At 34.7% G+C, this 24,731-nt stretch overlaps 1 protein-coding gene across 1 annotated transcript in view; it reads left to right on the top strand.

Annotated features, from left to right (window-relative positions):
• Nucleotides 1-24,731, top strand: part of ENPEP (glutamyl aminopeptidase) — a 122,692-nt gene that overhangs the window by 51,194 nt on the left and 46,767 nt on the right. Inside the window, exons 5-8 of the mRNA XM_074275568.1 lie at nucleotides 7,345-7,499; nucleotides 8,376-8,489; nucleotides 13,478-13,612; nucleotides 15,177-15,242. Of these exons, the coding sequence (XP_074131669.1) occupies nucleotides 7,345-7,499; nucleotides 8,376-8,489; nucleotides 13,478-13,612; nucleotides 15,177-15,242 (470 nt within the window). The remainder of the gene's footprint in view (nucleotides 1-7,344; nucleotides 7,500-8,375; nucleotides 8,490-13,477; nucleotides 13,613-15,176; nucleotides 15,243-24,731) is intronic.

Genomic DNA, 24,731 nt, shown 5'->3' with positions numbered 1-24,731 from the left:
ATTATAAAGCAACAGTCACCAAAACCATTTGGTATTGGCTAAGAAATAGACTAGTTGATCAGTGGCATAGGTTAGGTTCACAGGACAAGATAGTGAATAAAAATAGCAATCTAATCTTTGACAAACCCAAAGATCCCAAATTTTGGGATAAGAATTCATTATTTGACAAAAACTGCTGGGAAAACTGGAAATTAGTATGGCAGAAACTAGGCATGGACCCACATTTAACACCACATACTAAGATTAGATCAAAATTTAGGCATAAAGAACGAAATCATAAATAAATTGGAGGAACATGGGATGGTTTACCTCTCAGACTTGTGGAGGAGGAAGGAGTTTGTGTCCAAGGGAGAACTAGAGACCATTATTGATCACAAAATAGAACATTTTGATTACACCAAATTAAAAAGTTTCTGCACAAACAAAACTAATGCAAACAAGATTAGAAGGGAAGTAACAAATTGGGAAAAAATTTTTACAGTTAAAGGTTGTGATAAAGGCCTCATCTTCAAAATATACAGAGAATTGACTTTAATTTATAAGAAATCAAGCCATTCTCCAATTGATAAATGGTCAAAGGATATGAACAGACAATTTTCAGATGATGAAATTAAAACTATTTCCACTCATATGAAAGAGTGTTCCAAATCACTATTGATCAGAGAAATGCAAATTAAGACAACTCTGAGGTATCATTACACACCTGTCAGATTGGCTAAGATGACAGGAACAAATAACGATGAATGTTGGAGGGGCTGTGGGAAAACTGGGACACTGATGCATTGTTGGTGGAGTTGTGAAAGAATCCAACCATTCTGGAGAGCAATCTGGAATTATGCCCAAAAAGTTATCAAAATGTGCATACCCTTTGACCCAGCCATACTACTACTGGGCTTATACCCCAAGGAACTTCTAGAGAAGGGAAAGGGTCCTGTATGTGCCAAAATGTTTGTGGCAGCCCTTTTCATAGTGGCTAGAAGCTGGAAGATGAATGGATGTCCATCAATTGGAGAATGGTTGGGTAAACTATGGTATATGAATGTTATGGAATATTATTGTTCTATAAGAAATGACCAACAGGAGAAATACAGAGAGGCTTGGAGAGACTTACATCAACTGATGCTGAGTGAAACGAGCAGAACCAGAAGATCATTATACACTTCAACAATGATACTGTACGAGGATGTATGATGATGGAAGTGGATTTCTTCAACATAGAGAAGAACTAATCCAATTCCAATTGATTAATGATGGACAGAACCAGCTACATCCAGAAAAGGAACACTGGGAAATGAATGTAAACTGTTATTTTTACCTTCTGAATCCAATTCTTCCTGTGCAACAAAAAATTCGGTTCTACACACATATATTGTATCTAAATTATACTGTAATATATTTAACATATATAAGACTGCTTGCCATCTGGGGGAGGGGGTTGGGGGAGGAAGGGAAAAAATCTGAATAGAAGTAAGTGCAAGGGATAATGTTGTAAAAAATTACCCATGCATATGTACTGTCAAAAAATGTTATAATTATAAAATAAAATAAAAAATTTAAAAAAAAAAAAAAAAAAAAAAAAAAAGTTATCAAACTGAGCATACCCTTTGACCCAGCAGTGTTACTACTTAAAGAATGTATGTGCAAAAATGTTTGTGGCAGCCCTTTTTATAGTGTTTAGAAACTAGAAATTGAATGGATGCCCATAAATTGGAGAATGGCTGAATAAATTATGGTATATGAATGTTATAGAAAATTATTGTTCTATAAGAAATGACTGGCAGGATGATTTCAGAGGGGCCTGGAAAGACTTACATGAACTGGTGCTAAGCAAAATGAGCAGAACCAGGAGATCATTGTATACTTCAACAACAATACTATATGATGATCAATTCTGCTTGATGTGGCTCTCTTCAACACTGAGATGATCCAAACCAGTTCCAATTGTTCAGTAACAAAGAGAATCAGTTACACCCAGAGAGAGAATTATGGTAAATGAGTGTGGACCACAGCATAGCATTTCTATTCTTTCTGTAATTGTTTGCTTGCATTTTTGTTTTCCTTCTCAGGTTTTTTTACTTTTTTTTCTAGATCTGATCTTTCTTGAGCAGCAAGATAACTGTATAACCTTGTATACATATATTGTATTTAACATATATTTTAACATATTTAACATGCATTGGACTACCTGCTATCTAGGGGAGGAGGTGAGGAGAAGGAGGAGAAAAGTTGGAACAGAAGGTTTTGCGAAAGTCAGTGTTGAAAAATTACCCATGTATATGTTTTATAAATAAAAAGTTATAATAAAAAAAAAATTAATCTTCAGTGGCCTGCATGACAAAGAGGTTCATTAGAAAATACACTGAATTTGGAGGCAGAGAATCTGTGTTCAAATGCTAATTTTTGCCAGTTATTTATCTATATGACCTCAGTAAAACAGTTTGACCTATATGGCTCACCTATAACGTGAGAGAATTGGAATGTCGTTCTGTCATTCAATTGTGTATAACTCTTCTATGATCCCATGAATCACAACACACCAAATTCTTCCATCTTCAATAATTTCTTAAAGTGTGTCCAAGTTCTTGTTCTTTGTTTAATGTTTGTTTAATCCTTTTGCCTTCAATGTTTTCCAATGAGTCTTATCTTCTCATTATGCAGCCAAAGTATTTAAGCTTCTGTATTTGACTTTCCAATGAATAATCTGAATTAAATTGTTTAAGTATTAGAACAGATAATCTATTAGGCCCCTTCTATCTCTAAACCTATGATCACATGCTCTCAAGATAGAGATTGTATGATGCTATGAGGAAAAAAAAAGACAAAATTTAGTCATTTGACCTCTTAAATCCTCAGGTTTCCTTTTTTTTTTTTTCCCTGAGGCTGTCGTTAAGTGACTTACCCAGGGTCACACAGCTAGGAAGTGTTTAATGTCTGAGATTAGATTTGAACTCGGGTCCTCCTGAATTCAAGGCTGGTGCTCTATCCACTGTGCCATCTAGCTGCCCCCAGGTTTCCTTTTCTGTAAAATGGATAACATGATTTTTGAAGTTTCTTCTAGCTCAAAATCAGTGATGTTCTGTATTTCTTTCCATCAACACTTTGGACTAACTCATAGTCATTCCAATTATGAAGTCAAAATGTCATTCTGTTTCCACAAAATTTTTTTCCAAATTGCTAAGCTTTACAGAAGCAAAACCAAGAGGAAGTGCTAGGTGAGGATAAGACATGAATGATGGCTAAAAACAATAAAAATGAGGATAGCAAGAAAAAAACAATTACATTTCTAATTTTCCACTTATACAAAATGATTCCTTACATAGAGTAAAAGTCAGTGGAGATGAGCCATGTATATAGCTAGTTCTAATTTCTAGGTGCCAAGCTTCTTTTTGCCAGTTACATTTCTAGGTTGAGTAGCAGTTGTGAGGGGAACAGAGACAGCTTTCACCAGAATCAGTAAACTCTTTAACAAAACATGGAATCTACGATAGAACAACTTACCACTCTCACTATCCCTTCTCATAGTATTTAGTTTGTCCTCCCCACTAAAACCTTACAAATGGAAGCTCTATAATGGATCTTTTTGTTTAGTTGTTCCAGTCATGTCTGACTCTCCATGACCACTTTTGGGGTTTTTGTGGCAAAGATACTGGAGGCTGAAGATGGTAACAAATGAAATTTTAAGTAACTTGCCCAGGGCCACACATTAGAAAGCGTCTGAGGGTAAAATTCGAACTCAGGTCTTCCTGACTCCAAGTTCTATCTACTTCATCCCCTACCCTAATAGAGTACCTTTCTTTAAGCTAAATATTTCTTTGTCTTCTGAACAGATATCTAGGATAGATTATAATGAAAACATTCTTTGAGAAGAATTATTTGTCATACTCTAAAAATAATGTTGGAAATAATTATAATAATAAATACAATAGAGTTGAAATTAGAGGAAGGGAGGAAATAATCACTTATTAAGTGCTTTCTAAGTGGCAAGCAGGGAGTTATATTGTGCACTGAACAGAATTCTGGGCTTACCGTCAGGAAGACCTGAGACCCTGGACAAGTCACATAAGCCTGCTGCCATTTCTTAATCTGTAAAATAAACTGGCAAAGAAAATGGCAAACTACTCCAGTATTTTTGCAAAGAAAACCCCAACATGGGTCATAAAGAGTTAGACATAACTGAAAATGGTTAAATTACATATCCCAGGCCTATGTATTTTGTTCTTTTTTATTTATTTTTCATTATTATTTATATAGCTTTTTATTTACAAGATATATGCATGGGTAATTTTTTTCAGTATTGACAATTGCCAAATCTTTTGTTCCAATTTTTCCTCCCCTTCCCCTCCCCCCTCCCCCAAGTGGCATGTAGACCAATATATGTTAAATATGTTAAAGTACATGTTAAACACAATATATGTATACATATCCATACAGTTATTTTGCTGCACAAGAAGAATCAGACTTTGAAATAATGTACAATTAACCTGTGAAGGAAATCAAAAATGCAAGCAGACAAAAACAGAGGAATTGGAAATGCTATGTAGTGGTTCACACTCATTTTCCAGAGTTTTTTTCTCTGGGTATAGCTGGTTCTATTCATTATTGAACAAATGAAACTGATTTGGTTCATTTTATAGTTGAAGAGGATCAAATCCATCAGAATTGATCCTCATATAGTATTGTTGTTGAAGTATATAATGATCTCCTGGTCCTGCTTATTTCACTCAGCATCAGTTCATGTAAGTCTCTCCAGGCCTTTCTGAAATCATCCTGTTGGTCATTTCTTACAGAACGATAATATTCCATAATATTCATATACCCCAATTTATTCAGCCATTCTCCTATTGATGGGCATCCACTCAGTTTCCAGTTTCTGGCCACTGCAAAGAGGGCTGCCACAAACATTCTTGCACATACAGGTCCTTTTCCCTCCTTTAAGATCTCTTTGGGATATAAACCCAGCAGTAACACTGCTGGATCAAAGGGTATGCACAGTTTGATAGCTTTTTGACTATGCATTTGTTCTTTACAAATATTCTCTCATTTGATATTCAAAAGAACCTTTGAAGGTAAGTTACTATTATCACCCTCCTTTTTCAGTTAAGGAAACTGAAGCACATGGGGTAAAGTGACTTACCCAGAGTCATACAGCTATTAATTATCTGAGGACAAACTTGAACTCAGGTCTGTTCTTGACTTCAGACCCAGTCTATGTATTGTACCACCGTGCTAAGAATTATATTTTGATCATTTGGAGGTTTATTTTTTCTAGAGGCAGCATGGTATGGTTGGATAAGCCCTGGGTTCAAATCCTGTCTCTGTCACATACTGGTTATGTGATTCTAGACAAGTCTCTTAACCTCTCAATGTTCTAGGCACGTTCCAAAAGACTAGATGTTGCTTTAAAAATGTTGTCATGCAATGGGAGGAGGAGTTTCCTCATGTTGGAATTCCTTCTTCCAATTAAATTAGTGACTTAGGCCCTATCCTTTTTGGTATCCCACATATTTGTCACTAATTGTATATATAAGATAAGAAGAAAAAGAAACTTCATGCAATCTGTAAAATTTGTAAGAGACAATTGATTTTTATTTAATTTTATATTCCACTCCACTCTGATTCTTTATTTTAACCAAAAGGAAAATTAGGCTATGACTCATGGAATGAAAATTCATTAGATTCCATGCATCTTCTTTAAATTTCTAAGTGTAATGATTACTAAGTACAAATTAATTAGTTCATTAAATGGGAAAGCTGTGCTAGATCAGCTAATCTGTCTGTCGGTATCAGAGATGAATCTGACCACTGTATCACACTGTCTCCCATGGACAGATTTAATCAACAAGGGTTTAATATAGAAAAAAAATTGAAATTGGAATTGTAGAAGATCAGAGCTAGTACTTGCCTGAGTGCTCCTTTGACCTGACTTTTCCTTTTTTAATGATATTAGTAGTCCATTGAGAGGAAGTGGTCTGTCCTGGATAGAAGGCTCCTTCTATAAGGAAGAAAATGCTGGCTCCTCCTTTATGATAGATGTGAGATTGGGCAAGTTAGTCTATAAATGCAAATTAAAAATGAGCTAGTTGATTGGGGGAATTGTTTCCACACCATTCCACCACACAGATAAATTCATAGATCAAGAACAAGAGAAACAAATGCCAGAATATCAAGTGGAATGATAAGGCTTAGGAAAATAGGAAACCAAGATGCTAAAGAAATATAAAGGCTGAGAAAAGATGATTCTCAAGGTACAACAGTTTTTATCTGTTAGGGCTTTCTCTTGGGAAAACTATTCTCCTGGCCTTGACAACTTATGCAAAGACTACAATATATAATGTAAATGAAGATCATATTTTGAAAAGTTACTCAAAATGAAGGGCAATACTTTTGGTGAGCCTGTAGAGTAGTCCAACTGATCTGGAGAACATTTTGAAACTATATCCTTTGGCTCAGCAATACTTCTATTAGATCTCTATTAAGAGATTTAAAAAAAGGAAAAAGGAGTGACATCAAATATTTATAGCAGCTCTTTTTATGATGGCAAAGAATTGGAAACTGAGAGAATATCCATAAATGAACGTTATGGTATAAAAATGTGATATTGTGTTGTAAGAAATGATAAAGGGAGTGATTCTAGAAAAATCTGGGATGTGAGCAGATCTAAAGTGAAGTGAGCAGAACCAGAAAAACAATTTACAAAATAACAACAATGTTGTAAAGATAATCAACTGTGAAAGACTTTTTAATATAATTTTAATCCTGGTTAATACAATTATCCACCACAATAAAAAGGACTTATGCTATAAAGTCTTCCAAAGAAAGAACTGATTGTTTTACAGTGAAGAATGAAGTGTACTATTTTTCTTTTCTTTTTTTTTCCTAGTTTAATTTTTTTGGGGGGGGCTATGGTTAATACAGAAATATGCTTTATATGATTTAATTTGTATAATTGGTGTCATATTGCCTTCTCAATGGATGAGAGAAGGGTTCAGGGAAAAGAACTGGAACTGAAAATTTTAAAAGGATTTAAAATGTAGGGCAGAAAAAACCAAAATAAAGCCATTTTATTCTTGAGATTTTTAACTGCCCAAGTATCCTGTCAAAGTGCACTAATATTTTTGTAGGTAATGGGAAAAGTCTTATGGAAATTTTGAATGTAAAGAAATTGAAATGATTGTTATTTAAAAATTAGTGATAGATGGATTTTTATCCCCCAAATCTAGGATAATAATTTTATTTCTAAAGTCAGAGAAAAAATATTATGCCCAGACAAGAGGCATATACTTCTCACATTAAAAAAAAAAAAAAGCTAAAAACCTATGTTCTCTTTTTTTTTTCACACCTTAGATAAAATAGCCATTCCAGATTTTGGCACTGGTGCTATGGAAAATTGGGGTCTTATTACATACAGAGAAACCAATTTACTTTATGATCCTCAGGAATCAGCCTCTTCAAATAAACAGAGAGTGGCTACTGTCGTGGCTCATGAACTTGTTCACCAGGTAATGATACCCTAAATGGTAGGGCAGTAGGGAAATAGAAATGGTTAAAAATCCCAGGAACTAGCAGAATAAATAAAAAATAACAAAACAACAATTTTTTTTTTATGTGTGTGCTCTATTAAAAATCTCAGTGATAATGAAGATTTTTTTTTTTTTTAACCAGATCTGTGATTTCATGAGTGTAAAGTAAGGATCTCCCTCTACTAATCAAGACTAGCACAATCTTTGCAATTTATAATCTCAGCAAGTTGTCTGAGAATAAATGATTTGCCTAGAGTCACAGTACTAGAAGACATCTGAGGCTGAATTTGAATTACAAAAGTTTAGTGAGTAAAGTTCAGAACTTGAATCCAGTATTTGAAGATCTGACTTCAAATCCTACCTCAAACTTTTAGTGTCTGCGTGACAATGGGCAAATTCCTAAACTTGTCTTAACCCGAGTTTCCTTAACTATAAAATGGTGATAATAATAGCTACTGAATCACAGGATTGTTGTGAAGATCAAATGAGAAAACATATGCAAAGTATTTTGCAATAATTAAAGTGCTAAACTACTATTATTGTGAGAAATTTGCTTTTTACCTAGATTTTCAAGGATATTTTCTTATAGTTTTATAATCTCCACATATTGCATGAAAAAAGGTTTTTAAAACACATCTTTAAGCCAATTACAAAATTAAAACAAAACCAAAATATTAAGAAAATATTGATAGTTAAAATATTGTCACCTCATTGAGGTTTTGGATGGTAAAATATCTTATCTGATATCAATGACTGAACTTAGATAGAAACATATATGAAAGTTTGCTGACCTCTAGTGTGCTTTTTTTTTTTTACTAGTATCTTGACCTTTTCTCATCTATTTTATCATTTCAGTGGTTTGGCAATACTGTGACCATGGATTGGTGGGAAGACTTGTGGCTAAATGAAGGATTTGCTTCTTTCTTTGAATACTTGGGAGTAGATGCTGCAGAAAAAGATTGGCAAATGGTAAGTATGTTTCTGTGTTAGAAACTATCCTGGAGGTTGGGAAGTGAAACAATCCCAATTCTGAAAAGTCATTTAAAGCTCATATTTCAAGTTTATAAAACACTTCTTCAATTTAACTTAATTCACATCCACATTCATATATATATGGTACCTTTGGGCATACCAACTCATCAGAGGATGAGTTCAGAGGAGGACTTAACACAGCAAATCTGGAAATCTTCATGGGAGAATAGAGACTTGGGATAGAGGATTGAGCCACCAGACAAACAATTTACCCAGAATCCCAAATTTTAGAGTCTGCCTTGACTTTTTTTTTTTTTTTTTTTAATATGTGCAATCCTTTTAAACATATTTCCTTATTTGTCAAGAACTTTGTTCAAGAAAAACCAGACCAAAAAGGGGGGGAGGGGAGGAATCATGAGAAAGAAAACAAGCAAACAAAAAGTGTGAAAATATTATGATTTGATTCACGTTCAGTCTCCATAGTTCTCTCTCTGAATACAATTGGCATTTTCCATCCCGTCTATTAGAATTGCCTTAAATCACCTCATTTTTGAAAAGAACCAAGTCCATCACAGCTGTTCATCACATAATCTTCTTGTTGCTGTGTACAGTGTTCTCCTGGTTCTGCTTATTTCACTCAGTATCAATATATGCAAGTCTTTTCTGAAATCAGCCTGCTCATCATTTCTTAGAGAACAATAATATTCCATTACATTCATATACTATAACTTATTCAGCCATTCCCCAACTGATGGGCATCCACTCAGTTTCTAGTTCCTTACCATTACAAAAAAAGCTGCCACAAACATTTTTACACATATAGGTCTTTTCCCCCTTTTTATGATCTCTTTGGGATTTAGACCCAGTAATGAGATGACTGGATCAAATGGTATGCACAGTTTGATAGCCCTTTGGGCATAGTTCCAAATTGTTCTTCAGAATGATTGGATCATTTCACAACTCCACCAACATTATCATCTTCCAACATTTATCTTGTTATCTTAGCCAATCTGAGAGGTATGAGATGGTTTCTCAGTTATCTTAATTTATATTTCTTTTATCAGTAGTGATTTAAAACATTTTTTCATATGACTAGAAATTTCTTTATCTGAAAGTTCATATTCTGCTTACATCCTTTGATCATTTAGCGATTGAAGAATGACTTGTATTCTTATAAATTTAAATCAGTTTTCTATGTATTTTAAAAATGAGGCCTTTTTCAGAAATATTTTCCCCCCTAGCTTTCTGCTTCCCTTCTAATATTGGCTGCATTGGTTTTATTTGTCCAAAACCTTTTAAATGTAATGTGACCAAAATTATCCATTTTGTATTTCATAATGTTCTTTAGCTCTTCTTTATCTGTCTTGACTTTGATATTTGAAGGGCCTTGTCGGAAAGAAAAACTAGAGACATGAAAGAGAAAAATTCCATGGAGAAAATCCCTAGTCTCTCTGTTCCTTACCCAAAGCAAGTTATATTGATCAAGAACATACTGTCTGCCAGGCACTGTGTTATTCAATAGGGATTTGTTTTTATTTTTAAGTTGTTTCATTCGTGTCTGGCTTTCTTGACCATATTGAGGGTTATCTTGACAAAATTACAGGAATAGTTTGCATTTCCTTCATCAATCATTTAATTGAAGGATTGAGTGACTTGCCCAGGATCACACACTTAAAGTGTCAAAGATGAGACTGAACTCAGGTCCTCTTGATTCCAGGACTGATTCTTACCTAGCTGCCCTTTGCCTCTAGGGATACAAAGTCAAAAATGAAATAGTCCCTAATATTTAAGGAACTTAGAGCATGTTCAATTTATGCATTTATTTAGGAATTTATCCATTCCTTTATCCATTTATCTGTTGCCTCCTATGTATGTGCAAAGAAATACACTAGGAATTGGGATATAAAGTGATACAAGACAAAAGACCTTTATTCTCAAAGTTGTACATGAGAATGATTGGTTAGCTGGTGGTATGGGCACTACAGTATTGATTCAAGTTAGAACTTGAAAGCTAGGGAAATCAGAAGATTAGTTCAGAGGAGGACTTTTCAGAGCAAATCTGGAGAAGAATTTCTGTTTTACAGCTGAGGAAATTGAGATTTAGTAATGTGAACTGATTTGTGTATAGTCAGAGTCAATATAGATTGGAACCCAGGTCTTTTGACTCCAATATTCTGCCCCAATATACTCCACTCCGTTACCTCTTGGTCAGTGATTAGGAAATATAGAAAATGTCATGTGTGTAAGAGAAGGAAAAAAGTAAAAAGTATGTAAGGAGAGGTAAGAAAAATGAGAGTAGCCCATATTCTGCTTTAGTCCTGAATGTTCCTCCCAAATATATCTATGTAGATATATCTATGTCAATGTATCTATTTATCTATCAATTATCTATTTATCTCATTCAAAGCAGCTTGGAGACTATGCTAACTTTATATTCCAGAAAAAGCCTCTAAAACAGGAAGTCAGGAACTAGCTATCAAGGGTTATTTTGTGGATGATCTTATATCAATTTACATTAGATATGGTATTTGACATTTTTTTTCCCTTAGAGCTGGGAGGTAGGAAGGTAGTGTATGAGAAGTAGAGGATGTTCTACTTTAAACAACATTAGCTTTGTGACCTTGAATAAATCCCCTTCCCTCCTGAGCCTAAATTTTCTCAATAGTAAAGTGATAGGGTTGGACTTGATTTATATGGTCCTTCAACTTCTAAAGTCAAGGATTCTTCGTGTTTATCACTAGTGTCAATAAAAATACAACAATATTTTATGGTTTCAACAATAGTAGCAGCAACAGCAAGAACAACAACTGTTAACAGTCAATGTTCCTATTTATATGTAATAATAGTGGTGTAAAGATAAAGACATGGGAATCATAGAAATTTCAGTGGTTTGTGTAGCCATTGCCCTCTAATGGACAAAACCAAAAAAATGAATTAGACTGAGAAATTTCCCATAGTGTTTAGGGTTTTTATAATATATTTTTCATAAAGTCTGAAAAGAAGGATTTGGAGGGGAAATGTATAAGTGTTGGTAAAAACAAAATCCTTTACCACATATTGATCCATATTCAAATATTTCCAGTAAAACAGACAGTTTATAGGTGAAAATTTACTTTTCAAGATCAAATTATTTTGCCTCTTATTCCTTTGCTGGCTAATAATAGGGTTAAAAAGCACTATTCTCTAAGATAAATAAATATCCCACTTATTTCAAAAGTAACCCATTTTAACCAATAAAGACATAATGAACATTAGCACTATTTCTACATGTTGGAGATGGGGTAGAATGAATGAGGAAGTCAATTTATATTTCTCCTAATGTATATCATTTAAAGTTTTTTTTTAATTGTTCTTTTTAAAGTTATGAACACAATAGTCATCAGCAAACATAAATATTCCAACATACAAAGAAAAAGAGGATTGTCTATAAGACTGAATTTGGTTTTTTACAAGGCATGCTAAATTTAACAAGGTAGTGTCAAAATTGTGTTTTCTTTGTGTTTCCTTTTGAATTTCCTTTTTCAGTTTATTTTAAAAGTTTTATTGATGTCCTTTTCTTCTTATTTTCATTTATCGGGTATCTTTATCATTTCCCACTTATTCCCACCCAGTGGCCTTCCCCATAATAAATAAATGATTGTTTTTACGGCTTTGAATTATCACCTCTCTTCCAAGAAGCAGACATTCATCATCATCAGTCTTCTGAAATCATGATGGAATTATTTACTATTGGTAAATGCTTGTGTCTCCTAAACTAGTTATATGAATAAAAGCAGGAGAAACAAAGAGTTAAGAAGGAAGGATTATTGGTTTATATATGCATGCATTTTTTTTTTTTTTTTTTTTTTTTTTTTTTTTTGGTGAGACAATTGGGACTAAGTGACTTGCCCAGGTTACACAGCTAAGAAGTCTGATCCTAGATTTGAACTCAGGTCTTCCTGACTTCAAGTTCAGGGTGGATGCTCTATCCACTACGCTATTTACACTATTACCTGGGATTAATTAATTAATTAATTAGTGTGTGAAAGGCCACTGCAAATTTTTCCCTCCACATGGAATTTATTTATTTATGGGCCTAAATTTTTCTTCTTCCCCCCAAAAAGGAAAGCTACTTGGAAGGATTAAAAAAAAAAAGTTATTTTTGTTTGTATATGTAATTTAGATATATATTATGAATATATATATTATGAGTATGTATATCATAGTTCTAATTTGTAGATATAAATTATAACATATGAAATAGTTAAATGACCCCCAAATTTTCTGTACCATGAAGTCAGTCACCTTCCTTTATACTTTTGTATAAGCTATCTTGATCATTTGGAGTGCTCTGGATCTCCTACAACCCTAGCTCCTAGAACCTCAAGGCTTCACTCAGGAGTTATTACTTTCCTGATCTTTCCTGATTCCCCTAGATGTTTATGCTCTCTGCCTCTCCAAATGAAATTCACTTTCTCTGTTTAATGGTATATTTTCACCTAGTAGTTCTTTAGTAGGCTCACAAGATTGTAGATTTAAAACTGGTCCATTTTACAGATGAGAAAACTGGGGTCCAGGGAAGTTAAGAGATTTGTAGGTAGGAAGAGGCAATTGCAGGACCTGAACCTCAGTAGCTGATGCTTACTTCATTGCCCTTTCCATTGCTGGAGAATTATTTCATATCCTTCTCTTGTATCTCTTGCGCCTAGAATAGTGTCTTGAATATCTCAAGTATAAGGAGGAAATCAATTTTTCTCAGATTAGGCACTTCTTGTTTCAGGAACTGATCGCCACCAAGACAGATTCTACCTAATTGGGCTCTGACTTAGTAGATAAGTCCTAAGGAATTGTCTGAAGCACATATGTGCCTTAAATCCAAGGTTATCCAGTTAGACTCCAAGCTAATCTGGCCTCCATCCTACTAGGACCTTATTTATTAAATGTTTGGTGATTTAGACTATTGTAAAAATAATTGTTTTACATATTTGCTTTATTTTATTTTCCAGCGTGACCAGATGTTACTTGAAGATGTTTTGCCTGTGCAAGAAGAGGACTCCTTGATATCTTCTCATCCAATTGTTGTTAATGTGACAACTCCTGCTGAAATAACCTCTGTATTTGATGGAATATCCTATAGTAAGGTACAAGAAACATTGCTTGGCTTTGAAGTATTTTAATTTTGGTTACTTGACATGCTTTGATTAGTAGTCTTCAGCTGAACTGTACAATACAAATTCATCTCATTGTACTTACAAGCAAAAGTTATTAAAAATTTTTTTCTTCCTCTAAACAGAATTTTATTTTTTCAATTACATGTAAAGATAGGTTTCAACATTCACTTTTCCAAAATTTTGTCCCTCTATCTCCTTCCTCTTCCCCAACACTGAAAACAATCTATTACACATGTATAATCATATTTATACATCAGTTATTTTGTGAAAGAATAATCAGAAGAAAAAGGAAATAATTTTTTTTTGTTTCTATTTTTCCGATATATGATTATTTGGGTTTTATGGGTTTAAAACTATTTTTCTCTGGTTTGTTTAAAAGTAGAAAAGAATGGCCTTTTCTGGCATATAGACAATAATAGGTTCTGCAATGGAATGGATCTTAACCTTAGTAAGCATCAAAGGGTGCTTCAAATTGACTTTTAAATCTATTTTCATCTAAAAAGAATATATACAGAATTGCTAGGGAAACTGAGGGATCACCCATCTACCATTCCTGCATGCATTACAAAGATGGGAGTATTCTCCATCTGTTTTAAGTCCTTGGAAAATGCTTAATAATTCAGAGCTCCATTTTTTCTTTCCTATTTGAGCACTATCAGCAAGAAAAATGATTAGGAGTTTCATTCCCTTCCATCTCAGCCACTAGCTGATTCAGTTATTACATTGACAGATTACTGACTCTTTAAAAAATTACAGCTAACAGAAATGTATCCACATGGTTGAGCCCAGTACTTTTATTTAGGCCTAAAATAATAATTTTAGTGTAAGGGAAAAGCTTTCTTCATGCGATAGAATTAGAAATATGCAGGCTCATCCTTATCTAACTTCCCTTTTGAAATGCAAGATGGCTCTCTGTATAGCTGAAATTACCTCAGCTTTCATCTAGTGAGACCATCTCCATAGTTTTAAGGTTCTCCTTTGCTATCAAACTTTTCCTACTTCTAGCCTTTTGCTTCTGGTATATATAATAACCTAAAAAAAAAAGGCTGATCTAACATCCATGCTTATGAATCTCACACACACACAAACACACACAGAGACACACACACACACAAAAACCTCGAACCATTTCTTTTTCATTAGGAGGGCTCCATCTTCTGGTTTATTGAAAGAAATGCAATGGCTTTCTATGTAAAATCCCCAAGTTTAAAAAAAAAAGTTTCAATAATTTCTTTATGGCATTGATCAAACTTTCTTTTGTTTGTTCTAGAAATTTTAATATAGTAGTGTTAAATAATTAATTTACAATTGTGTTCAATGATTAATGAAAGAATAAGAGTATTTTGGAAGCTGTTAATTGGTAAACTTATTTTCTAACATTTGAAATCAACAAATGTTCCTTAAAAGAAACTAAATCTCTTTTAAGTTTTAATCACAGCAAAATGTTTTTTATTCTTTGGTCTTATATGACAGACTAATAAACTGTAGTCATCCTTTCAAAAAGTAACTTTTCTCTCTCTTTTTTTTCTTTCAGGGAGCCTCCATTCTTAGAATGCTTGAAGACTGGATAACCCCAAAGAACTTTCAACTTGGATGTCAAGTATGATTTGTTATTTCTGATAGTGTAAGCATTGATGTGAGACTGATTGTGAATAGGAGGAAACTTAAATGGAACAGAAAGAGAAGCTCTGTCTAATAATGCATGAATTTTTTCTCCTACATTTCTGCCATGAAGTCATTAAACCTCTGTCTATCTGAACATCTAGTGGCCAGTAGCATAGCATTCTCAGGAAGTCACACATTTTTTATTTTCAAACAGCTCTCATTGTTAGGCATATATAATATCCTATACTGAGCAAAACTCTGTCTCTCTACTAGAGATAGCTCTCCTCTCTGGAATCAAACATAATAAATTGAACAGTTCCCCAAATATTCTTATAGGTCTGACCATGTTTCTGCCTCATTTATAAATCTGTACCTCCTTCCTATTTTCTTGAGGACAGGCTTTTTTTTTTTTTTTTTTTTTTTTGGTCTGAGGCTGGGGGTTAAGTGACTTGCCCAGGGTCACATTGCTAGGAATCACATTGCTAGGAAGTGTTAAGTGTCTGAGACCAGATTTGAACTCGGATCCTCCTGAATTCAAGGCTGGTGCTCTATCCACTGCGCCACCTAGCTTCCCCCCAGAGGACAGGCTTTCTTAACTTGGGATGTATGAGCTTCCTTTTCTTCTTCTTCTTTTTTTTTTTTTTTTTAAAGGAAATGGTTTGATAATCAATACAATTTTTGCAGTCCTATATATTTTGTGTATTTAAAAACATTATTTGGAGAAAGGGTCCAAACATTCACCAGAATGCCAAAAGATCCATGATACAAAAATGGTTCTGCCTACAATAAAATATGGACTCCTCAATGGGATATTTAAAGTCTTCCACCGTTTGATTTAGCTTTCATTTCACAAAGTATATGCTCCAATCAGACTCTATTATTTAGACTCTTTATTGAACTTCATTTCCTTCCTGCATTCATTCCCAAAAGCTGTCCCTCCAAATCCAGGATATACTCCATCTTCATTTCAGTATGTCAAAATCTTTCTCTGTTGCCTCATGAAGTCTTCTCAGATTCTGAAAATGATCTCTATTTCTTTGAGTTTTCCTAAAGTTCTTATTTGTGCATATGCCAATTCAACACAATTCAACAAATATTTATTTATAGTTGTTTAGCAACTTTTGATCCTGCCCAACTCTTTGTGACACATGGGCAGGGGTGGGAGGCAAAATGATCAGGATCTGTAATTGAATTAGTATAGATAGCTTTCTAAGCCCTAATATAGACTAATACTCCACAGTTATGATGGCGTTATAGTGTGGATGCCTAGAGAGATTAAATTTCTGGGACTGGACTTAAAGTTGTCCTCTAGAATGTGAGGACAGCTAAAATCCACTAACAAATACAAAAGCAGTGTGTGCCCTGAGAGAGGCAGAGGGTAAGGGAAAAACACCTGAATAAAGAAAATTCAAAGTACATAGAAAATAAATCAAATAATTCCAAGAAGGAAGGAACATGGATGATTAGGTCCTTGTGAAGGAGATAGGACCTCAACTAGGCTTGAAAGCAAGTTAGGAATTCTATGAGATGAGGGAAGTAGGGAGATGGGAATTTCAAACTTGGGAGATCTACCTGTTCAAAGGTACTAGTACATGAGATGGAACATCAGGCACAAGAACAAATTAGTGGGACAGTTTTTTTGGAATAGACAAATATGTGATCAAAACCCATATAAAATAAGTGGAAAGTGAGATAAGTAACTAGACTATAGAGGATTTTTAATTATATAGTGATTATTTTATACTTAATCCTAGAGGCATTAAGGAGTCACTCAAGATTTTTTTTTAATTGGGGGACTGAAATGACCATATCTACTTTTTGAGAACATCCGTCTAGCTACTGTGTAGCTACTAAGTTGGAGGAGAAAGAGACTGGAAACAGGGAGACCAATTAAAAGGCTATTTTAGTAATCAAGGCAAGAAACAATGCTGAGTTCCTACACTAGTGTAGAGGCTGTGTGAGAGGAGGGATGTATGTGACAGGTGGTGTCAAGGTAGAGTGGAAAAGATCTGGAAATGGAATGGTTATATGAGAGGGGAAGAGACAGGGAAGGGGAAAGAATGACTCTGACATTGAGAAACTAGATGATTGGATATATTTCATATTGTTTCCTTTTATTATCTTCTTTTTTTTTTTTTCCTGAGGCTGGGATTAAGTGACTTGCCCAGGTCACACAGCTAGGAAGTGTTAAGTGTCTGAGACCAGATTTGAACTCCGGTCCTCCTGAATTCAAGGCTGGTGCTCTATTCACTGCGCCACCTAGCTGTCCCCTCCTTTTATTATCTCCCCCCAACTTTGTGATAAATTGTAATATCCTCAGGTAAGAGTTTTGTCATTTTTGGCTGAGCCAATTGGGATTAAATGACTTGCCCAGGGTCACACAGCTAGGAAGTATTAAGTGTCTGAGGGCAGATTTGAACTCAGGTCCTCCTGACTTCAGAGCCAGTGCTCTATCCACTGTGTCATCTAACTGCCTAGTTTATGTCATTTTTAATCATTGTTTTCAATGCTTTGAACATAGTGTGTATTAGATTGAATTTCACATGCCAGTTCTTTGAATATTCTAAGACAAAGTCCTATTTAATAGAAAGAGGACTTTTTTTTCCTTTCTTTTTTCCATCGGGACACAAATCCAGAAAACAAAGAGGAAGAATACTATACTAATAAGTATCAACTTTATAGTGCCCTTTTCTACAAAGCTCTAGGATCATAGATTTAGAACTAAAATCAGTCAGCATGCATAGTAATCAATTTATTACAATCCCAAATGTTGGAGAATCTTAGAAGTTATCTCATTTTACCCTTGAGGAAATTGTGACTCAAATAACTGGTCCAAGAACACATGTAGTAAAGTCAAGATTTAAATTCAAGCCTCCTAACTAAATCCATTCATCTATCTCTGTTTTGTAACTTACAGCCTCCCTTGCAAAAAGCATAATATAGTTCATAAGCACTACTATTTATTATTATTGGTGTTATTCGTAACTTAAAAATATTTATTCAAAAATTGGTTAATGAACACAAAAATTATTAAGCACTTGCTTTATGATAAACATGAGGCCAAACCTGGGGTATAAATATGAAAGTAACAGTTTCTGCCCTTAAGGATCTTGAATTCTAATAAGGCAGGTCTTTTTACCCTGGATCCTTGGATAGTTTCAGATTGTTCAAGAACACAAATGGGGGAAAAATACATTTCACTGACTACTAATAGAAGTTTACGTTTCCCTCAATTATGGATATAAGCCACAAACAATATTTTGAAAATGGGTTTTACCAGACTGCCAAAAATTTCCCTGACGACATCCATAAAAAAGGTAAGAATCTCTGTAATAAGTGAATACAATATCTATGAGGGAATAGTGGCCAGGAAAGAGTATAATCATGGGGGGAGTTGATTGATGTATCCATTCTGGTTAAAATTGCATTATTGATTTCATTATAGGTTTTTGAGTGAGACAGAAAAAGTTAAGAGTAAACTGCCAGCAAAGCAGGAGTAGATGGCAAGAGAATGGCCCAGGTAAAATGTTAAGCCTGGCTGAGGGTCATTCCTAATGCTAATTCAAGAATCCTTTCTCTCATTACAGACTTAAGCTATTTGTGAAGTGATTAGGATATATACTTAGCACACGGTAATCGGGGAATAAATAAGGCCTGCTTCCTTTCTGAAGCAGACCTGACTGAAAACTATGAAAAGAAATTCAGCACATATAGATTCTGATAATGGGCGTCTCATTTTCTCTTAGCTTTTTAGTGCTGGCCCCAAGCCAAATCTCTTAGGGCCTTCCATTTTTAGCATATCCTACAAAATGTCTTGTACAGTGCCCCAACCTGCAGGCTGGCCCCATTCCAACTACAAATGGAATATTCCTTTTCTTTCCCTTTCCCCCTAGACTTCCCAATTATGATACCCCAGGTATCTAAGACTGAACCCTCCTGATGGCATTTTAGCCCACAGGGTATGAAACATGTTACAGCATTCTCCTACTCTCCCACCACATTGATGCAGTATTTTTCTTCTTCTTCTTTTTTTTTTTTTTTTTTTTTTTTGGATATGATTCTCCAGGGTACTGCATGCTAGCACTAGAATGTGCTTGCTAATGCTGCCAGGATTTTGATCCCTGTCTAACTGTCCTTTTCTGTATCCTCTGAATGTTTTCAGCAATGTCTCCTCTCCTACTTTATGCTAACATTTCTAGATGGTTGACAAAGAAGGCTACTGAACAGTGAGAGATAGCAATAATGCTAGCTCTCAGTTTTTCCCCTTTATGTGAGGATGGCTACATCAGTGTTGGTTCTTTGGGTCTGTGTGTGATATATGAAAACAAATTTTAGGCAATATTTAAGAAGTCATTTTCCCTCAAACTTCCCCATTCCTTCTCATTATCTACCATCATGGTAAGAATGATAAAAAAAAACAAAACAAAACTATAATTAGTTAGTAAAGTATCTTTGTCTATGCCATTGATTCATAGGCTCTTATTGTTGGTTGGGAACTCGGCTATTGCTACCCATACCTGACTTTACCTGGAAGGATTCAAATGAGGAGAGATCTATCTTGTTTAGTAGCTCCTTTCATTCTTAGTTAAGTCTAGTTGGTAGAAAAAGCTTCATATTAAGCCCAAATCTTCCTCTCAACAAGTTTCTAATCATTGCTTCTATTTTTTCTTACATGACAATTTAATTTCTCAAAAATAAATTTGTCCCACATTCTATTGATTAGCAATATCAGTTGTGGTATAACCCTGGAAGACAGGATACTTAAAAGGGTTAGAAAGTATGACCTGTACAGAGTTTAAGTAGAATGTTGTTGTTTTCAGTTGTTTGACCCCATTTGAAGTTTTCTTGGCAAAAATACTAGAGTGGTTTGCTATTTTCTTGTCCAGTTCATTTTACAGATGAGGAAACTGAGGCAAACAGAGTTATAGGACTTGTTCAAGATCAGGTAGTTAGGAAGGTAGTATCTGAGCCCGTTTTTGAATTCAGGTCTTCTTGACTACAGGCCCCTTGCCATCTAGTTAATCTAGTTTTAAACCTATTGTCCTTTCAACTTTCTGTTTTCAACTTTCAACTTTCTGTGTCAACTATTTACCATTCTTTGGCCTATTGAAAGAATCAGGGCAGAGATTAACTAACAACAATATTTAAAAGAAGCAAAAAAAAAAAGCATTTGGAGTATTGGGATAAATTCTCAGTGCTAGTTTTGTAGATGGTTTAGTGACGAGCACAGACACTGGATATGGGAACAAATACTACTCTTGATACTCACATCCTGTGTGGTCTTCCTGACCCTCACTTTCCTCATGTATAAAATCAAAGGTCAGATAGCATTTGAGTTTCTTTCATGACTTTATGAGACAATAAAAAATCTCATGACATGAAATGGTATTGATGGAATACCTAAAATCCTTGAGGCCCAAAAAGTATCTTCATACAAACAAGTAAACACAAGCCTTTTCTACCATTCTGGAATGGCTATTATTTCTTCTTCTTCTTCTTCTTCTTCTTCTTCTTCTTCTTCTTCTTCTTCTTCTTCTTCTTCTTCTTCTTCTTCTTCTTCTTCTTCTTCTTCTTCTTCTTCTTCTTCTTCCTCTTCCTCTTCCTCTTCCTCTTCCTCTTCCTCCTCCTCCTCTTCTTCTTCCTCTTCTTCTTCTTCTTCCTCTTCCTCCTCCTCCTCCTCCTCTTCTTCTTCTTCTTCTTCTTCTTCTTCTTCTTCTTCTTCTTCTTCTTCTTCTTCTTCTTCTTCTTCTTCTTCTTCTTCTTCTTTCTTTTCTTCTTTTTTTTTAATAGCTTTTTATTGACAAAATATATGCAAGGGTAATTTTTCAACTTTGACCCTTGAAAAAACTTCTGTTCCAACTTTTCCCTTCCTTCCCTTCACCTCCTCTCCTAGATGGCAGGTAGTTCCATACATGTTAAATATATTAAAGTGTATATTAAATACAATATATGTATGCATATTTATACAGTTGTCCTGCTACACAAGAAAAATTGGATTTAGAAAGAAGGTAAAAATAACCTGGGAAGAAAAATAAAAATGTAAACAAACAATAACAGAAATAGTAAAAATGCTATGTTGTGGTCCACACTCATTTCCCATGGTTCTCTCTCTGGGGGTAGCTGATTTTGTTCATTACTGATCAATTGGAACATTGTTGAAGATAGCCACTTCCATCTGAATTGATCCTCCTACAGCATTGTTTTTGAAGTGTATAATGATCTTCTGGTCCTGCTCATTTCACTTAGCATCAGTTGATGTTAGTCTCTCCAAGCCTTTCTGTATTCCTCCTGCTGGTCATTTCTTACAGAACAATAATATTCCATAACATTCATATACCATAATTTACCCAACCATTCTCCAACTGATGGACACCCATTCATCTTCTAGCTTCTAGCCACTATGAAAAGGGCTGCCACAAACATTTTGTCACATACACGTCCCTTTCCCTTCTTTAGTATTTCCTTGGGATATAAGCCCAGTAGTAGCACTGTTGGGTCAAAGGGTATGCACATTTTGATAACTTTTTGGGCATAGTTCCAGATTGCTCTCCAGAATGACTGGATCCATTCACAACTCCACCAACAATGAATCAGTGTCCCAGTTGGAATGGCTATTATTTCAAAATGAACCTTACAGATGTTTTATACAGCCAGAAGCTTCTCAAAGCAAATTTGTTATTCACTCATTTCAATCTTGTCCTTTGTGACCCCATTTGGGATTTTCTTGCTAAAGATATTGTAGTGGTTTGTACCTTTTACTTCTCTAGCTCATTTTACAGATGAAAGAATTGAGATCAATATGGTTAAGTGATTTGTCCAGGGTCACATAGCTAATAAGTTTGCTCTAAGCAAATTCACACTTTGTAACTTTGTCTTGCATGTAGATTCATGGAGGAGGAAACTTGTTTGCCTTTGTAATTAGCAGCTCAAGATCAAAACCTCCCTTGCGTCTCTTAGTGAAGTGGAAAAGCACCCCAAACTGGACCATGAGAAACATAATCTTGAATCTCTGTAGTTAGAAGTTTATTAATAGTTCTTCACTCCCTAATTCAGATGGTATTTTTACACCCCCAGATGTGCTGTCCTGAAAGATCTGAGACCTTGACAACCTGATAAGCATAAAGAAATACTGCTTATTGCTGTCTGGGAATGACCTCCTTAGGGTGATAACTTTTTGCCTCCTATTTAGAATAGAAATTCCTTTTATTATGACAAATGTATCAAGAAACATTTTATGTCTCTCTCTTATTTCTATAAATATGTGGCCCTGAGACCACTCATTCGCTGACTCTCCTGCTCTGGTGGGGTTCAGTCTAGCTAGCAATAAATGCTCTTAAATTTTCATTATTTTGGCTGCCCTGTGTTTTCTCTCACCTGGGTACTTCATTTGGAGGCCCCATGAGATCTTTGGCTCTGTTTCAACAGCCAGTCCCTTTCCCTGGAGGGCAAAGAGGGTTACTGTCTCTAGAGAGTAGCCAATGAGAGACGTTCCTCGGCCTCAGACCTAGATAATCCGGGAGAGGAGACATAAATTTGACTCAATTGGCTTTAAACCTTCACAGGACGCTGTTGGAGTGCCCTGGATTGATTTGGTTGTCTGTTGTGTTCTGTAATTATTTGTATACTTTCTCTTTGTGTTTATCTGGTTCTGTGTGCCTTTTTGCACTATCTGGTTCTCTGGGCATTCTCTGGTAGAGAAATGAATCCAACAAGGGCTTGGATTCCTAAAAAGCCTCTATAATGGATTCTGGGAGGGAAGACTCTTGTGCTGCAACAACTTCCTTCAAGGCTATTCTAAGGTTTCTGAATAGCCCCTAGGCTGTATATGCTAAATGTTTTAGTTGGGGGGGGGGTTCCTTTAACACTAGAGTCTTCTGTGGAAATAGACGTTCTTCCTTCCATATTGTTCTATTAGCAATCCCAAAATCAGTTAGCATTCTCTTTGTTCCAAAAGGGATTCAAAAAGGATGGAAAGAACATTTTAATGAACTGTGACCACTCTTGAACAAGTATCTAAAAGCATCTGAGGATTAGTATTGTTACTTACAAAGGACTATATGTTACTATTAGAAGGTATGGTACGTTATTTTTTCTCTTGGGTTATATCTGTATGTGTATTAGAGGTTTCCATATAATAGAAGTGATGATCCGAATAACTCATATTTATACAGGTTTTAGGATTACAAAATGATTTCCTTAAAATACCCCTCTAAGATAAATAGTAAAAAACAAAATTTATTTTAGATATGAGCAAAATATTTTGAGATGAGTCTCAAAAAGATCAGGCTATTTGTCAATGGTCATATAGATACAGAAATCTCCTGGTTCTGTTTACTTCAATCTAATCTAATCTTTACTTCATATAAGTCTTCCTTAGTTTCCCCGAACTCTCATCATTTCTTTCATCCCAGTAGCATTCTATCACAGTCTAGTACTGTAATTTGTTCATTCATTCTTCTCCAATTGATGGGCCCCCTTAGTTTTCAGTTCTTTGCCTCAATTAAAAGACCTCCTGTAAGTATTTTTATACATTTATACATTTGGGGCAGTTCTTATTAACTCTAAGTGCTTTATTTGTGACCAAAACAAAACTCTGGAAACAGTAAATGGAACTGTTCAATTTTTAAAACTCTTTTTGTGTGCCCTCTGGTGGTAGTGTTGAGAAATAAATTGGCCAAAAGAATTAAGGGGGAAAGTTTATGGGAGGTCTGATAGCTTTAGTTGTTACTTCCAGTCTGTAACAGTCTGTAATTGGGTAGCTTCTACTTTTTTTATTTCTCAATTCCAGGAAAGAATTGGGAGTGTGACCTGGGCAGGGAGCACTTGAAACCATAGCAGATTGGGGAAAGAGTCTATCTAATGATAAATACACTGATTATTTTCTTTGAGCCTATCTGATTTATTTTGTCCTTAATCCAGGGATTCTTAGCCTGAGGTCTGTGGACCCCTGAGGGATAGATCATCTATGAATTTGCATGAGAAAAAAAAAAAGAAACTGAATTTTAATCTCAATAGAATAAGTTTCTTTCACACACACATATATATATATAAAATATGCATTTTAATTTCATGAAGGTGTCCATAGATTTTATCAGACTGCCAAAGAGGTCTATGAAACACAAAAAGCATAAGAGCCCTTAGTACCTAAGAAGATGATCATATTGGGTCCTGGGCTATTCTGGATAGCCCAGGAAATGCAATTAGTGATATGGAAACTGCTAGTGAAGATAAAGGACTAGTTTTAGAGTTAGAAGAATACCTGTATTTTCCTGTTAAGGTGATTTTCATTTTCTATAATTGACATGTTCTAGAAAAAGATGTATATAAACAGAAGTTTGTAAATAAGATTATAATTAAATGTACTGTAAGAACCTGCTATTTAAAAGAATTACAAGGTAAATCCTTTTGTATAAGAAAAAAATCTTTTTATAATTATTGTCTTCAACAATATATCATTTTTGTAACTGTAGATTTTCAAACATTC

Source organism: Sminthopsis crassicaudata, chromosome 6 (genome assembly GCF_048593235.1).
Source record: "Sminthopsis crassicaudata isolate SCR6 chromosome 6, ASM4859323v1, whole genome shotgun sequence".
Classification (NCBI taxonomy): Eukaryota; Metazoa; Chordata; class Mammalia; order Dasyuromorphia; family Dasyuridae; genus Sminthopsis; species Sminthopsis crassicaudata.
The sequence above is the reverse complement of the archived record's forward strand: the minus strand, read 5'-3'. Positions and strand labels throughout refer to the sequence as shown.